The sequence below is a fragment of the Lucilia sericata genome, unplaced genomic scaffold, assembly GCF_015586225.1.
Source record: "Lucilia sericata isolate MDLA Ls3-8-SP2 unplaced genomic scaffold, ASM1558622v1 Contig003528F_arrow, whole genome shotgun sequence".
NCBI classification, from domain to species: Eukaryota; Metazoa; Arthropoda; class Insecta; order Diptera; family Calliphoridae; genus Lucilia; species Lucilia sericata.
The window spans coordinates 10,211-28,098 of NW_023996915.1; the positions used below are offsets into that span (position 1 = coordinate 10,211).

Here is a 17,888-nt window from a genome sequence, read left to right on the forward strand (position 1 = left end):
TTAAGACATTTAACAGTTTCAAACAAAAAAACAGAGTTGCTTAGAAAAGGCTAAAATATTGTTTAAGGGAAATTGGAAAGAATTTAGTAAATTAATAAGAATTGTATTTATTATAATAATAAGAAATATATTAAATTATATGTAAGGGGAGTTAAACTAGGTATAGCTTTCAAAATTAAAGGTTGAGTTAAAAGTTCTTAAACCTATTTTTAGCAACTGAGCAAAATAACGGATTTTATTGATTAACAGAAGGAGAGGAGCATACGGTAGTTTTTTTTTCTTTTGTGCTGGATATTTTTTTTCTTCCGCAGCGAGTGTTGGTTACGGTTTTTCTGTGTGACGAGTTAACAGTAAGCTACAGACGTCCTTGCTGGATTTTCTGACTCGTGTATTTTTGTCTTTTTTGGTGAATTAAACAAACATAAAACAAGAAATAACGGTGTTTAACGTTTGCCAGTTTTGTCAACGCATCAAAAATTATATAGAAAAAGTAAAGGAAAAAAATAGAATATTTTTTTTTGTGAAAAAGAATTTGAACAAAAAAAAAGAAACTTTTTTACTACTAAGAAAACATTGTCCGGGTACTAGAGAAATTTATATATATAAAGGCAAGCTCTTACGTAAATATTGAAAAATTTTATTTTAAAAATAAAATTTTAATAAAATTAAGTAATAAGTTTATTAATAAAAGAAATAATAAGTTAAAAAAGTTTATGGGTAAAAATATTTAAATAATTTCAAGAAAAAAAATTGTTTAAAAAAAGGACTTTTGTGACAAGAAGAAAAAAATTTGAAATTTATTAAAAAAGTGTTGGGTTTTACTTATTTTAAAGAAAATTTACTGAAAATTTTTTAAATTCTATTATATAGTTTAAAGAAAAAAAGTGTTATGAAACTTTTTTTAAGAAAAAAAGTTCAAAATTTTTACCAGGAAATTGAGGTTTTCAGAGGCATTTGACATATAATTGAGCATGACTAATGATTACATAAGTTTTTCTTTGCAAGACAATTAAAATTTTACAAAACAGTTATAGAATAAAACTTGATTAATAAAGTTTTTTATTAATTAATTAAGAAATTTAAAAAATTTTATAAAAATTTCTTTCTAAAAACCTTAAAAAAAACTTTAATAACTTTAAAATTTGCGAAATAAAAAAAGTTTTAAGTAAAACTTTCTTTAAAATTTGACTTAACTAGGTCAGTTATTGAATTTCCAATAATCACAACAACTCTACTCGCTACATGATATATAATTTTACCGTTAAAGGAAAAAAAATCGGGGAAGAATTGAAGAGTATAAAAGGGGGGGCCGCAGAGCAAAAAGAGAACACAAGCTTTCTTTTCCATCTCAACTTACAGGAAATTATATAAATATTTCATTAAAAACAGGATATTTTCAAATACTAACAGCAGCAGCAGCAACAACAACAACAACATATCCCCTTAATTTTTACATTTCCTGTTTCAGCTCAATTCAAAAAAAAAAAAAAAACAGGCAAAAGAGTACAAAATCATCAGTTATATCAGCAAAAATGAAAAATCAATTTTCTTGTCAAATTCTTTCTTGTTGTTGTTGTATTATTTTCCACTTTTCATTTATTCCCTTTTAAGCTTTTCGTTTTTTTTTTTTTTTTGTTCTTCTTCCTTTTCATAGCATTTCACGTTGCCATGTTAAATTTAAAAACAACTAACTAAAGGAAAACTCTACATCTCTCTCTTTTTCTCGTTCTCTCTCTCTCTATAACACTCTTTCATTTGGCAGTGTTGCCAAAGACTGTTTTCTTTCATAATTGTATAACAAGTGCTCTATAGAATAGAAATAAATTCAATTAATTTTTATCAATAGATAAAAGAAAATTTTAAGGTTTTGTAACACTATAACAACAAAAAAAGAAAGAAAAAATAAAAGAGGTCATTGCATAATTTTCTCTTGAAATTGGGGTCAAATGAGGTCATTACTTAAAGTTGTTCGAAGATTAAAAAAATATTATGCAAATCAAAACTTAACTAAAACACCTCTTTCTTTTTTGATACCGTTTTTGCAACCAAATATATAAATATTTGCAGGTTCTGCAAAATCGTAAGAAGCAATTCTATAACAAAATAATTTCACAGGACTTTTCAGGCAACTTAAATAAAAACTTTACTTAGATTTCCTTTTAAGAAAAATATGTGGAATATTTTTTATAGAGTTTAAACAATAAACGACTTCATAGTTTTGTTCCTAAACGAGTTCCTAGTTTTGGTCCTAAACTAGACTATAGTTTTGACTAAGGACTATACTCTAGTTCAGACTTATAACAAAAAGAGTAGGTTTAAGGTTTTAAAGTACAATATAATTTTTCCGTCGTACTAGACTATAGGCTAAATTATAAATTAGAATGCAGCCTAGACTAGACTATAGATTGCACTATAGGCTAGACTATATATAAACTAGACTAGACTATACTAAACACTAAACTATTCTAGTCTATAGAGTAGATTAAATAGACTCGACTATAGACTGGACTATAGACTAGACTATACTATATGCTAGATTATAGAACAAACTACAATATAATAGACTACAGACTTCACTATAGCTTTGAATATAGATTAGACTATAGATTAGATTATAAGGTAGACTGTGGACTAGACTCTATCTATACTAGTCTATGAAACAGAATGTAGATTATACTATAAACTAGAATATAGACTAGACCATAGACTAGACCATAGACTAGACTATAGACTAGACTATAGACTAGACTATAGACTAGACTATAGACTAGACTATAGACTAGACTATAGACTAGACTATAGACTAGACTATAGACTAGACTATAGACTAGACTATAGACTAGACTATAGACTAGACTATAGACTAGACTATAGACTAGACTATATACTAGACTATAGACTAGACTATAGACTAGACTAGTAGACTATAGACTAGACTATAGACTAGACTATAGACTAGACTATAGACTAGACTATAGACTAGACTATAGACTAGACTATAGACTAGACTATAGACTAGACTATAGACTAGACTATAGACTAGACTATAGACTAGACTATAGACTAGACTATAGACTAGACTATAGACTAGACTATACTATAGACTAGACTATAGACTAGACTATAGACTAGACTATAGACTAGACTATAGACTAGACTATAGACTAGACTATAGACTAGACTATAGACTAGTCTATAGACTAGACTATAGACTAGACTATAGACTAGAGTATAGACTAGACTATAGACCAGACTATAGACTAGACTATAGACTAGACTATAAACTAGACTAGACTATATACTAGACTATAAACTAGACTAGACTATATACTAGACTATAGACTAGACTATAGACTAGACTATAGACTTGACTATAGACTAGACTATAGGCTAGACTATAGACTAGACTATAGGCTAGACTATAAGCTAGACTATAGACTAGACTATAGACTAGACTATAGACTAGACTATAGATTAGACTATAGACTAGACTATAGACTAGACTATAGACTAGACTATAGACTAGACTATAGACTAGACTATAGACTAGACTATAGACTAGACTATAGACTAGACTATAGACTAGACTATAGACTAGACTAGACTATAGACTAGACTATAGACTGGACTATAGACTAGACTATAGACTAGACTATAGACTCGACTATAGACTAGACTATAGACTAGACTATAGACTAGACTATAGACTAGACTATAGACTAGACTATAGACTAGACTATAGACTAGACTATAGACTAGACTATAGACTAGACTATAGACTAGACTATAGACTAGACTATAGACTAGACAATAGACTAGACTATAGACTAGACTATAGACTAGACTATAGACTAGACTATAGACAGACTATAGACTAGACTATAGACTAGAAGACTATAGACTAGACTATAGACTAGACTAGACTAGACTATAGACTAGACTATAGACTAGACTATAACTAGACTATAGACTAGACTATAGACTAGACTATAGACTAACTATAGACTAACTATAGACTAGACTATAGACTAGACTATAGACTAGACTATAGACTAGACTATAGACTAGACTATAGACTAGACTATAGACTAGGACTATAGACTAGACTAGACTAGACTATAGACTAGACTATAGACTAAGACTATAGACTAGACTATAGACTAGACTATAGACTAGACTATAGACTAGACTATAGACTAGACTATAGACTAGACTATAGACTAGACTATAGACTAGACTATAGACTAGACTATAGACTAGACTATAGACTAGACTATAGACTAGACTATAGACTAGACTATAGACTAGACTATAGACTAGACTATAGACTAGACTATAGACTAGACTATAGACTAGACTATAGACTAGACTATAGACTAGACTATAGACTAGACTATAGACTAGACTATAACTAGACTATAGACTAGACTATAGACTAGACTATAGACTAGACTATAGACTAGACTATAGACTAGACTATAGACTAGACTATAGACTAGACTATAGACTAGACTATAGACTAGACTATAGACTAGACTATAGACTAGACTATAGACTAGACTATAGACTAGACTAGACTAGACTATAGACTAGACTATAGACTAGACTATAGACTAGACTATAGACTAGACTATAGACTAGACTATAGACTAGACTATAGACTAGACTATAGACTAGACTATAGACTAGACTATAGACTAGACTAGACTAGACTAGACTATAGACTAGACTATAGAATCGACTATAGACTAGACTATAGAATCGACTATAGACTAGACTATAGACTATACTCTAGACTGTAGACTAGGACTATAAACTATACTGTATACTATAGACGAGATAGGCTATACAATAGTCTATAGGCTAAACTACAACTAACCGAATTGAATTGAAGTTTTTTCCGGAAAATAATTTCTTTAAGGCGAACATATTTCAAATTTATTACTTTAATGACCAGAATTTGTTAAAGTTTGAGGACCCATGGGCATATGATTAATATTAAGTTTGAGGTTGTGCCGGGAAAATTTAAATGTTTTTTTTTAGATAAAGATTTCTATAGATTAAAGAAATTTGGGTTTTACTTATAAAATTATTTGTTTAATTTCAAATTTTATTTAAAACAAAATATTTAATAATGTAGAAGTGCTCAAAGTAATGCATAATTTTAAAATGAACTTTTTAAAATTTCGTTGAGAATTTTATTGTGGACTCAATGGCGCTTAATGTTTCCAAAATGTTTAAAATTTTTAAAATTTGTATCGATGGTACTAAAAACTCTTAATTAAACATTTGTTTGATTTCAAATGCTTGTGATTATAAGCTGTTTAAAAATTTATATGAAACTGATATTAATTTGAAAAGCCGGCTTTGTTGTGAGTAAAATAGCTTTCGATTTTTTCAAATCGGTTAAAATTTGTGGAACTTGTTACAGTTTTAATAAAACCCTTTAACAAAACATTTCCTTCTATATAGTTTTCAAGCAGCACCTAAAAGTTTGCTATGAAAATATCATAGGAGGAGGCGTATGAGCAATTTATTATAACTTTTAGAAAAACGTTTGTTTTTTCCTTTAAAAAAGCTGAAAACCGAATAGAAAAAGAAATCCAGCCACGATGTTTTTTATTAAAAAACACCATTTTAGTTTTTTCTCTAAATAGTGTGAACCAGTCTAATATACACTTTAAGTAAGTAAGTGTGAGAGGTTTTGTAGTTCAGTTTAGTTTTTAGCACTCATCTCATTCCCTGTTTTTTTTTCTCCTTCTTCACAAAAGGGCTTTAACTACAAAGTGTAGTTAAAAAGCTAACATTTCAATCCAATTAAATTGTTCTTTCTGCCAACAACAAGACTAGTAAAAGCAACAACAACATTTATATCTACAACTAAAACCACAGCAGCAGCAACAACAACAACAATAAGAAAGCAATTTTTGCTGACAAGACACTAAAGCACAGAACAACATAAAAACATGCACAAGCAAACAAACAAACAACAGACAAAGCATACAAGAAAGCACTCTTCGTAGGCAAAGTACGAGTACTAGAGCGAGGTTTGTGAGTAGGTTGGTGAATAGTTCAGTTTTTTTTTTTTTTTTTTTTTTTTTGTGAGTAGTTCTTAAGACCATTCATTTTCTCTTCGTATATTTGTTATTTGTTTTCTTTTTTTCTACTTCTGATAGTTTTAATATATATGTAAGTGAGTGTGTTTGTAAAAATGTTTGTGTGAGCATGTAATTAGGTCGTTTATAGCGTCATCATTATATTGAGTTTAATAGCAAAATGCACAAAACAACAAAAATAATAAAAAAATGGAAAATACACACACACATAACCACAAAACAATAAAACAGAAAAATGACACAGTTACACACATCGAACAGAGCGAGAAACAGAGAGAAAGGAAGAATAGCACTATAAAAAATAAACCAACAACAAAAATGAGTTTAAAACACTTCGACCAACAACTATAATAATAACAACAACGTGGACAAAATCAAAATGAATTGTACTCAATAGGTCGTGAACATGTATAACTGCAATTTTTTGCTGTTTGATGACAAGGATAACAGAGAGAAGTAAGCAAATGGTACAATTTATTGAGGAAGAGAACAATGGCTATAATACAATTGACATATTTGGAGGCAATTTTAATAGTTTTTTTCCAGCTAGTTTATTTAAGTGTGTCTTTTGAGCAATTACTTAAAATGATGATAAAATAAATTTGTTTGGTTTTAGGTTATGGAAGTTGTTGGTATTAAACTGGAAGAGAAATAGAACTAGAACAGAACTAGAATAGAACTAGAACAGAACTAGAACAGAACTAGAACAGAACTAGAACAGAACTAGAACAGAACTAGAACAGAACAGAACTAGAACAGAACTAGAACAGAACTAGAACTGAACTAAAACAGAACTAGAAGAGAACTAGAACAGAACTAGAACAAAACTTGAACAGAACTAGAACAGAACTAGAACAAAACTAGAACAGAACTAGAACAGAACTAGAACAGAACTAGAACGGAACTAGAACAGAACTAGAACAGAACTAGAACAGAACTAGAACAGAACTAGAACAGAACTAGAACAGAACTAGAACAGAATTAGAACAAAACTAGAACAGAACTAGAACAGAACTAGAACAGAACTAGAACAGAACTAGAACTAGAACAGAACTAGAACAGAACTAGAACAGAACTAGAACTAGAACAGAACTAGAGCAGAACTAGAACAGAACTAGAACAAAACTAGAACAGAACTAGAACAGAACTACAACAGAACTACAACAGAACTACAACAGAACTACAACAGAACTACAACAGAACTACAACAGAACTAGAACAGAACTAGAACAGAACTAGAACAGAACTAGAACAGAACTGGAACAGAACTGGAACAGAACTAGAACAGAACTAGAACAGAACTAGAACAGAACTAGAACAGAACTAGAACAGAACTAGAACAGAACTAGAACAGAACTAGAACAGAACTAGAACAGAATTAGAACAGAACTAGAACAGAACTAGAACAGAACTAGAACAGAACTAGAACAGAACTAGAACAGAACTAGAACAGAACTAGAACAGAACTAGAACAGAACTAGAACAGATCTAGAACAGAACTAGAACAGAACTAGAACAGAACTAGAACAGAACTAGAACAGAACTAGAACAGAACTAGAACAGAACTAGAACAGAACTAGAACAGAACTAGAACAGAACTAGAACAGAACTAGAACAGAACTAGAACAGAACTAGAACAGAACTAGAACAGAACTAGAACAGAACTAGAACAGAACTAGAACAGAACTAGAACAGAACTAGAACAGAATTAGAACAGAACTAGAACGGAACTAGAACTGAACTAGAACTGAACTAGAACTGAACTAGAACAGAACTAGAACAGAACTAGAACAGAACTAGAACAGAACTAGAACAGAACTAAAACAGAACTAGAACAGAACTAGAACAGAACTAGAACAGAACTAGAACAGAACTAGAACAGAACTAGAACAGAACTAGAACAGAACTAGAACAGAACTAGAACAGAACTAGAACAGAACTAGAACAGAACTAGAACAGAACTAGAACAGAACTAGAACAGAACTAGAACAGAACTAGAACAGAACTAGAACAGAACTAGAACAAAAGTAAAACACAACTAGAACAGATTAGAAGCGAACTACAGTTAAACTGGATCTAACTAACTGAAGTTTCAACTTTTTCATTTAAAAGTAAAATATTTCATAATTACATATTTTAAACTCTAGGGCGTATGATTAATATTAATTTAGAGTTTATGTAAATAAAGTATTCACCTCCTGAACGACAGTCCCTATACTGTTCAACAATATTATATACAGTTTAGTTTTCGTAAGGTTCTCTTCTATGATTACACAATTTTCAAAAGATTTGAACAAAACAAAAGTTATAGAACTCAAAAGAAGTTTTATATAAATTAATAAGTTTTCATAGAAATTCGTTAAAGAAAAAAGTTGCAAAAAATACAAATCATATGTTTAGCCCTTTATAACTAACAAAAAAATGAACTTTATAGTAGAAATATCTACAATTTGATTATTTTATTACACAATTCATCCAACTAGTATTCTGTTACAAACAATAAAAACCCAAAACTATAGTAAAAACCTCAAGAAAATAACCGTACAACGAATACAATTAATCCAACCAATAACCGCAGAGAAAACTATAACTAGAAGCAGAACGTAACAAAAAAGAAAAGCAACAATGATACAAAAGAACTACATAGTTTTCTTAAAAAAAAATAAAACTTTTTAGCCATGTAATACATATTTACATAATACTAACAAGATCTAGTATAAAGATAAAGATATAACCAACAAATCCACTGAGATTTAATTATACTACGAGCACTTATTATGATGACTATTGAGTTGTTTTAAATTGGGTTAACGAAAAAAATCTTTTACTTTTTTTAACAGCAGAAAAAAAGTAAAGCATACATTTTAGTGCTTGAAATGTTAATCAATTGTGTTGAGTGCATATTGTCTGTAAGAATGTATGTGTGTGCGTGAGTCAATTTATATGAGTGAAAGTGTTGTTGTTGTTTTGTATAGTCATTTTTATAATATAAAATTGAGTTTCCGCTTGTGATATTATTTAGAAATGTTGCATGTTTTTAGGGGGTTGTGATTTATTCAACTGTTTTATTATTTTCAACTGTTTCTAAGGTGGAAATTTTATTTATATTTAGCTGAGAAATTGATTTTGTAATAAATTGAATAACCGGAAGAACATAATTTCAATAAATTTTAAAAGAACAGAACTGAACAGAACTAGAATAGAACTAAAACAGAACTAGAACAGAACTAGAACAGAACTAGAACAGAACTAGAACAGAACTAGAACAGAACTAGAACAGAACTAGAACAGAACTAGAACAGAACTAGAACAGAACTAGAACAGAACTAGAACAGAACTAGAACAGAACTAGAACAGAACTAGAACAGAACTAGAACAGAACTAGAACAGAACTAGAACAGAACTAGAACAGAACTAGAACAGAACTAGAACAGAACTAGAACAGAACTAGAACAGAACTAGAACAGAACTAGAACAGAACTAGAACAGAACTAGAACAGAACTAGAACAGAACTAGAACAGAACTAGAACAGAACTAGAACAGAACTAGAACAGAACTAGAACAGAACTAGAACAGAACTAGAACAGAACTAGAACAGAACTAGAACAGAACTAGAACAGAACTAAACAGAACTAGAACAGAACTAAAACAGAACTTGAACAGAACTAGAACAGAACTAGAACAGAACTAGAACAGAACTAGAACAGAACTAGAACAGAACAGAACAGAACTAGAACAGAACAGAACTAGAACAGAACTAGAACAGAACTAGAACAGAACTAGAACAGAACTAGAACAGAACTAGAACAGAACTAGAACAGAACTAGAACAGAACTAGAACAGAACTAGAACAGAACTAGAACAGAACTAGAACAGAACTAGAACAGAAACTAGAACAGAACTAGAACAGAACTAGAACAGAACTAGAACAGAACTAGAACAGAACTAGAACAGAACTAGAACAGAACTAGAACAGAACTAGAACAGAACTAGAACAGAACTAGAACAGAACTAGAACAGAACTAGAACAGAACTAGAACAGAACTAGAACAGAACTAGAACAGAACTAGAACAGAACTAGAACAGAACTAGAACAGAACTAGAACAGAACTAGAACAGAACTAGAACAGAACTAGAACAGAACTAGAACAGAACTAGAACAGAACTAGAACAGAACTAGAATTGAAATGCAGTTGAATTTTTTTCTCTTTTTTATTAACAAAATCTAAGCCTAATAAATAAACTGAAAAGTAATTAATTTATCTAACACAATATATCTATTATTAGAAATTCAAATTATTGTAATATTGTATTAAACACGATTTGAATATATAATTATTAACTGAGAAAAAAAATTTAAGTTATTAAACAAATTTTTTTTGTTCTTTCTCTCATTTCTATAGAAACACTCGATAAGGCGGCATGTTGTTGATTTAACAAATTTAACGTTTAAACCGTAAAATACCAAAATATTCTCTATTTAAGTTTTTCAGTTTTATTAAACAAAAACGAGAAATTATTAAACAAAATAGCAAAAAAAATATATATAATAAAATATTGCGTGTTTCATTATTGATTTAATTCAAACGAAACGTATTGAAGAATTAAACGGACGTACAAAAAAACGAAAGAACGAGTGATAGGAAAAAACTAAAATTCCAAGTGATTTTTGTTAAACGTATTTTAACGGGGTTTGTCTATTACACGTACAAGTGCGTGTTTTATTAAATAACGTTAAAACTATAAAGGAGACAAGCTTCCCTCCTTCCTCCCACAGTCAATAAAACAAAACTAACAAGAAAAGTAAAAGAAACAGTTAAAGGAAAATCTAACAAACAACAAAACTACCAACAACAGTTGACCATGTCACCATTTATGGAAAGAACATTACTTTTGGTTGCCCTATTGGCCTGCCTGCAAGGTGAGTCTTATATTTGTTATAAATAGTTTTAAATTAATTAAAAATACAAGTTTTTTATACTAATTTAATTAATAGCTAGTTTCCTCTACAAAGTATTAAATTGTTATAAAATTTCTCCCCCTTTTTAATTAAATTGCATTATTTCGATTACTTTGCTTTTAATTGTTTAACAGTTCTAAGAAAATTACTTATTTATTCTAATATTTAGTTTCAATTTAATTTTTTATGATGATTACATTTTCTCTCTATTTTTTTATTAAACGTAATGACAGCTGTTCTCTGAACTGTCATTATTAGCTTATAATAATTAAATGTCAAATTTATTTGACAGCGTTTATAAACAAAATAATATAATAGAAAAAAAATAAAGTTGGATATAACTTATAAAAATAAAATTAGTTTCTACGTTATTGAAATGTTATTCAAATTGTCAACTGATAATGAATTAAAAATGGAATGTACTAGAATCGAAGTAGAACAGAACTAGGACTCAACTAGAACTGAAGTGGAACTGGACAAGAAATGAACTAAAACTGCTAGAACTGAACTAGACCTAAACTAGAAATGAACTAGAACAGAACTAGAACTGAACTAGAACAGAACTAGAACAGAACTAGAACAGAACTAGAACAGAACTAGAACAAAACTAGAACAGAACTAGAACAGAACTAGAACAGAACTAGAACAGAACTAGAACAGAACTAGAACAGAACTAGAACAGAACTAGAACAGAACTAGAACAGAACTAGAACAGAACTAGAACAGAACTAGAACAGAACTAGAACAGAACTAGAACAGAACTAGAACAGAACTAGAACAGAACTAGAACAGAACTAGAACAGAACTAGAACAGAACTAGAACAGAACTAGAACAGAACTAGAACAGAACTAGAACAGAACTAGAACAGAACTAGAACAGAACTAGAACAGAACTAGAACAGAACTAGAACAGAACTAGAACAGACTAGAACAGAACTAGAACAGAACTAGAACAGAACTAGAACAGAACTAGAACAGAACTAGAACAGAACTAGAACAGAACTAGAACAGAACTAGAACAGAACTAGAACAGAACTAGAACAGAACTAGAACAGAACTAGAACAGAACTAGAACAGAACTAGAACAGAACTAGAACAGAACTAGAACAGAACTAGAACAGAACTAGAACAGAACTAGAACAGAACTAGAACAGAACTAGAACAGAACTAGAACAGAACTAGAACAGAACTAGAACAGAACTAGAACAGAACTAGAACAGAACTAGAACAGAACTTGAACAGAACTAGAACAGAACTAAAACAGAACTAGAACTAGAACAGAACTAGAACTAGAACAGAACTAAAACTAACTAGAACTAGAACAGAACTAGAACTGAACTAGAACAGAACTAGAACAGAACTAGAACAGAACTAGAACAGAACTCGAACAAAACTAGAACAGAACTAGAACAGAACTAGAACAGAACTAGAACAGAACTAGAACAGAACTAGAACAGAACTAGAACAGAACTAGAACAGAACTAGAACAGAACTAGAACAGAACTAGAACAGAACTTAGAACAGAACTAGAACAGAACTAGAACAGAACTAACAGAACTAGAACAGAACTAGAACAGAACTAGAACAGAACTAGAACAGAACTAGAACAGAACTAGAACAGAACTAACAGAACTAGAACAGAAACTAGAACAGAACTAGAACAGAACTAGAACAGAACTAGAACAGAACTAGAACAGAACTAGAACAGAACTAGAACAGAACTAGAACAGAACTAGAACAGAACTAGAACAGAACTAGAACAGAACTAGAACAGAACTAGAACAGAACTAGAACAGAACTAAAACAGAACTAGAACTAGAACAGAACTAGAACTAGAACAGAACTAAAACATAACTAGAACTAGAACAGAACTAGAACTGAACTAGAACAGAACTAGAACAAAACTAGAACAGAACTAGAACAGAACTCGAACAAACTAGAACAGAACTAGAACAGAACTAGAACAGAACTAGAACAGAACTAGAACAGGACTAGAACAGAACTAGAACAGAACTAGAACAGAACTAGAACAGAACTAGAACAGAACTAGAACAGAACTAGAACAGAACTAGAACAGAACTAGAACAGAACTAGAACAGAACTAGAACAGAACTAGAACAGAACTAGAACAGAACAGAACTAGAACAGAACTAGAACAGAACTAGAACAGAACTAGAACAGAACTAGAACAGAACTAGAACAGAACTAGAACAGAACTAGAACAGAACTAGAACAGAACTAGAACAGAACTAGAACAGAACTAGAACAGAACTAGAACAGAACTAGAACAGAACTAGAACAGAACTAGAACAGAACTAGAACAGAACTAGAACAGAACTAGAACAGAACTAGAACAGAACTAGAACAGAACTAGAACAGAACTAGAACAGAACTAGAACAGAACTAGAACAGAACTAGAACAGAACTAGAACAGAACTAGAACAGAACTAGAACAGAACTAGAACTAGAACAGAACTAGAACTAACTAGAACTAGAACTAGAACAGAACTAGAACTGAACTAGAACAGAACTAGAACAGAACTAGAACAGAACTAGAGCAGAACTAGAACAGAACTAGAACAGAACTAGAACAGAACTAGAACAGAACCAGAACAGAACTAGAACAGAACTAGAACAGAACTAGAACAGAACTAGAACAGAACTAGAACAGAACTAGAACAGAACTAGAACAGAACTAGAACAGAACTTGAACAGAACTAGAACAGAACTAAAACAGAACTAGAACAGAACTAGAACTAGAACAGAACTAAAACATAACTAGAACTAGAACAGAACTAGAACAGAACTCGAACAAAACTAGAACAGACTAGAACAGAACTATAACAGAACTAGAACAGAACTAGAACAGAACTAGAACAGAACTAGAACAGAACTAGAACAGAACTAGAACAGAACTAGAACAGAACTAGAACAGAACTAGAACAGAACTAGAACAGAACTAGAACAGAACTAGAACAGAACTAGAACAGAACTAGAACAGAACTAGAACAGAACTAGAACAGAACTAGAACAGAACTAGAACAGAACTAGAACAGAACTAGAACAGAACTAGAACAGAACTAGAACAGAACTAGAACAGAACTAGAACAGAACTAGAACAGAACTAGAACAGAACTAGAAGATAACAGAACTGAATTATAACAGAACTAGAAGAAGACTAGATTATAAACTTTGGAAGATTTCTTCGTTTTTAATAATTTTGTCTCTTTCTCTCTCTCTCTGTCCATTTCCAGTTACAACTGCTTTAATGTGTTACGACTGCAATAGTGAATATGATGGTCGCTGCGGTGATCCATTCGATCCTTATTCAATAGGTGAAGTTAACTGTAGTAAACAGGAACCACGTGAACATCTCAAGGATAAGTATAAACCAATTTTATGCCGTAAAACTGTACAAAAGGGTAAGATAACTTGAAAACCAAAAAAAAAAAACTATATTTATAACAAAAACATAAGGAAAATAACTAAAATTTTGGAAAATTTTCTTTTTATTTTGCATAAAATTAAACCAGTTTATGGCAAGGTGCGTATTGTAAGAGGTTGCGGTTATATACCCGATGAACGTACCGACGATAACGAGTGCCTGAAACGTTCGGGTACACATGATGTACAGGCTTTGTATTGTGCCTGCACCACTGATTTATGCAATCATGCTGCATCAACATTAAACAATAATAATAATTATTTGATTCATTTAATGCCCTACACAGTAGCTGCCCTCTTCATAATGTTTTCGTGTCAACGTATTAATTTTCATTTAAAACAAAATTCATAAATATTAATAAGAAATCAGAAATACATAATAGCAAAATAAATTAACAACTTAAATGTTAAAGAAAAGAAACTAATTCGTAACTAAAAAGGCAGAATAATAGAAGAAAAATATTGAAAAAAAAGGGATAAAATAATTAAGCTAAATTATAAAAAAAATATAAAAAAAAACAAAAAAACATTTACGCTTGACGATAAACATGATAAAGAAAAAACTTAAATAATAATAAGTTATTGAATAATTGAAAGAGTCTATATGAAAATAAAAACTTATAAAAATTTAAAACATTATTTAAAACTAAAATTAAAAAAATTTAGGTTTGAGTCTTAACAAATGAACAGCTAAAGTTTAAAGTAAAAAAATTTTGTTAATTTTTAAAAAAATTTTTGATTTTTCGTTAACAACTTCGTTAGTTTCTTGAGTTTATTTCAATTAAAAAACTTTCATTTCCAAACCATACAATAGTAAAACTGCCTAAAGATTTATTTATAAATTTTAAGTATTAATAAGGATAAGAAGAATTAATAATTAAATAGTAATTAAAAAAAAAAACTATAACAAATGTTTGGCTTTTTTCGGGAATGTTAGAGAAAATCTTAAGAACAAAAAAAATTGCTAGAAAAAAGTGGTTGTAAAATTTGTAAAACTTTTAGTTTTTTCGATTTTAATTTAAAACATTTATTTTTAAACAAAAATAATATATAAAATTATGTTCATTGAATAAAAAACCACAACAACAAGCATTAATAAATAAAAATTTTAAATAAATTTAGTGGAATTTAATAATGTAACAAAAGTTTTATTTAACTCATTAAAAACGAAATATATTTCCTTTCTGTTCTCACAATAACACTGTTTTATCTTTAGGGTTTTACAGTTTAAGATAATACTGTTCTCTTGTTAAGGTAAGACCGTAAACAACAGTTTTATCATAACAAAACAACTGCTTTATCTCAAAGAAGAGAGAGTTTTAGAGTTTCCCAGGTATTTAATTAAAAAATAAACCAGAGATCAGTTAAGTTTAGCAAAAGAGAGTTTATAAGCAAAATTTTTACAAAAATTGTGTCCAGTTTATAGAATTTTATAAAAATCTTAAGGTTTAAACATATTTAACTTTATTTAAAATAAAAAATTTTATATTTCTTTGTTAAATAACAAAAACTTATTTGATGAATGATAACAACTTTCAAAATTTCTAGTTTTTTATAAAAATTAAAAAATTTTCAACGAAATTTTTATAAATTTATTAAAAAAATCTTTAAATTTTTAAAATATTTTCAAATTATTATTAAAATCCTTTAAACATTTCAAAATTTTAACTGCTTTATCAAAAAACTTAAAAATTTTAAATTTTAATAAAAAAATATAAAAAATTATAAACTTTTTTTTTAAATTTCTTATAGAAAACTAAACTGCCAAATAAAAAATGCCATTTTTTTCTCTAATTCAAACTAAATTTATAATAAAAATTCACAAAACTGCCATTAAAATTGTAAAACATCAACTACACCAAATAAAATTGCAACAAATACTTTAAAATTTTAAAAATTAAATAGTAGAAAATCAATTATTCGAATACAAAATTTCAACAATTTTAATTTAAAATAAAATAAATTCAAATAAAACTAAAAAAGAAGAAGAAGAAGAATAAGTTCAGCTTGAAAACTCTGTTTTATTGAATACTTGATTAAGAAAAAAAATTTCGATTTAAAACTGTCTTTAAAAAAACAGAAAATAAACTTTTCTATAAAAAACTACCTTTCAGAGACTTTTCAAAAGAAAATATTTTCAAAAGGCAATTTTCTGTTAAAGATTGTCTTAGGAAGAAACTTTTCTAGAAAAAAAAACTATCTTTCAAAGATTTTTCTAAAGAAAACGTTAAAAAAATTTCTGTTAAAAACTTTATACGAGAGATAAATCTCTATTGGAAACTATCTTTAGAAGAAAACAATCTTTATAGGAGATATTTCTAAAGAAAGTTTCATCCAAGAATATATTTTCTATAGAAATTGTTCTTTAGAAAAGTTTTTTCTAGGAAAGTTATCTTCTCTATTTTCTTTGGGGAAATTTCTTCTCAAAAGAGTTTCTTAGAAAAGTAACTTCTTAAGTCTGTTTTCTATAGATTAGACTTCTCAGGACAGTTTTCATTAGAATAGTGTCTTTTCAAGACAGTTCAAGAAAAGTGTTCTTAAGGCAATTCCTTAGAAATATATCTTATATATAGAAAAGGATTTTCAGGACAGTTTTCTTTAGAAAGGCATCTTCTCAAGACAGTTTTCTATAGATAAGACTTCTCAGGAAAGTTTTCTATAGAATAGTCTTCTTAGCACAGTTTTCTTTGGAGAAGTTTATTTTTAAGACATTTTCTATAGCAGAATGTATTCTATGTTTCCATGACTTAAGAAAACACTTTTCCGTTACAAATTTGCTGTTCTTTACTGAAAACTATCTTTGCTACTGAATATTTTAAAATAATTAGAAAACATTCTTAAGAATAGACTTTTCTATTGCAAGTTGTCTTAAGAACACAAGTTCTTTTAGAATAAAACTGTCTTTCGAAGAGATTTTTCTATAGATAAGATTCTTTAAAAGGTGCGTTTCTTTTTGAAGTCTTATTTTTGAAGTTTCTTTGGAAGTCTTTTCTATAGAAAATCAACTTTAGATGGGAAGTTTGTATAGAAAAACAGTCTTAAGAACATTTTTTATAGCTACTTGTCATTCGAAGTCTTCACTATAGAAAACAGTATTTAAAATAAACTTTTTCTATAGATAGACAGTTATCTAGAAGTTATTTTTCTATTGAAATCAAAACTTTAGAAAATTTTTCTATAGAAAAACATGTTAAGATGAGTGTTTTCTATAGGAAACTGTAATAATATGTTCCTTTTATAGGAAAAATTGTTTTCTAAAGACTTTCTTTATAAAATTTGTCTTTTAAAAGAGGTATTTTTGGAAAACTTTTTTTTACAAAAACTGTTTCTACTGAAACCTCTGTTTAGAAGTCTTTTCCACAGAAAA

The 17,888-nt window shown here is 29.3% G+C and overlaps 1 protein-coding gene across 2 annotated transcripts; it reads left to right on the forward strand.

Annotated features, from left to right (window-relative positions):
- Positions 1 to 317: 317 nt before the first annotated feature.
- Positions 318 to 15,048, forward strand: LOC119614845. 2 transcript variants are annotated; one of them, XM_037970950.1, is made up of 4 exons: positions 318 to 490; positions 10,521 to 11,038; positions 14,332 to 14,499; positions 14,611 to 15,048. In XM_037970950.1, exons 2-4 carry the CDS (start codon positions 10,981 to 10,983, stop codon positions 14,871 to 14,873), a joined length of 489 nt encoding a protein of 162 aa, XP_037826878.1. In that variant the 5' UTR covers positions 318 to 490; positions 10,521 to 10,980; the 3' UTR covers positions 14,874 to 15,048. The 2 variants fall into 2 exon arrangements, with proteins under 2 accessions (XP_037826878.1, XP_037826879.1); XM_037970951.1 differs by having other exon boundaries at positions 326 to 620.
- The last annotated feature ends 2,840 nt before the right edge of the window (positions 15,049 to 17,888 follow it).

What these genes read in the sequence shown, in the direction of transcription:
- LOC119614845 (XM_037970950.1), top strand. Translation starts at nt 10,981, where the DNA reads ATGTCACCATTTATGGAAAGAACATTACTTTTGGTTGCCCTATTGGCC. An exon ending in CCTATTGGCCTGCCTGCAAG is followed by an intron (nt 11,039 to 14,331) that starts GTGAGTCTTATA and finishes GTCCATTTCCAG; the next exon opens with TTACAACTGCTTTAATGTGT. An exon ending in CCGTAAAACTGTACAAAAGG is followed by an intron (nt 14,500 to 14,610) that starts GTAAGATAACTT and finishes AAATTAAACCAG; the next exon opens with TTTATGGCAAGGTGCGTATT.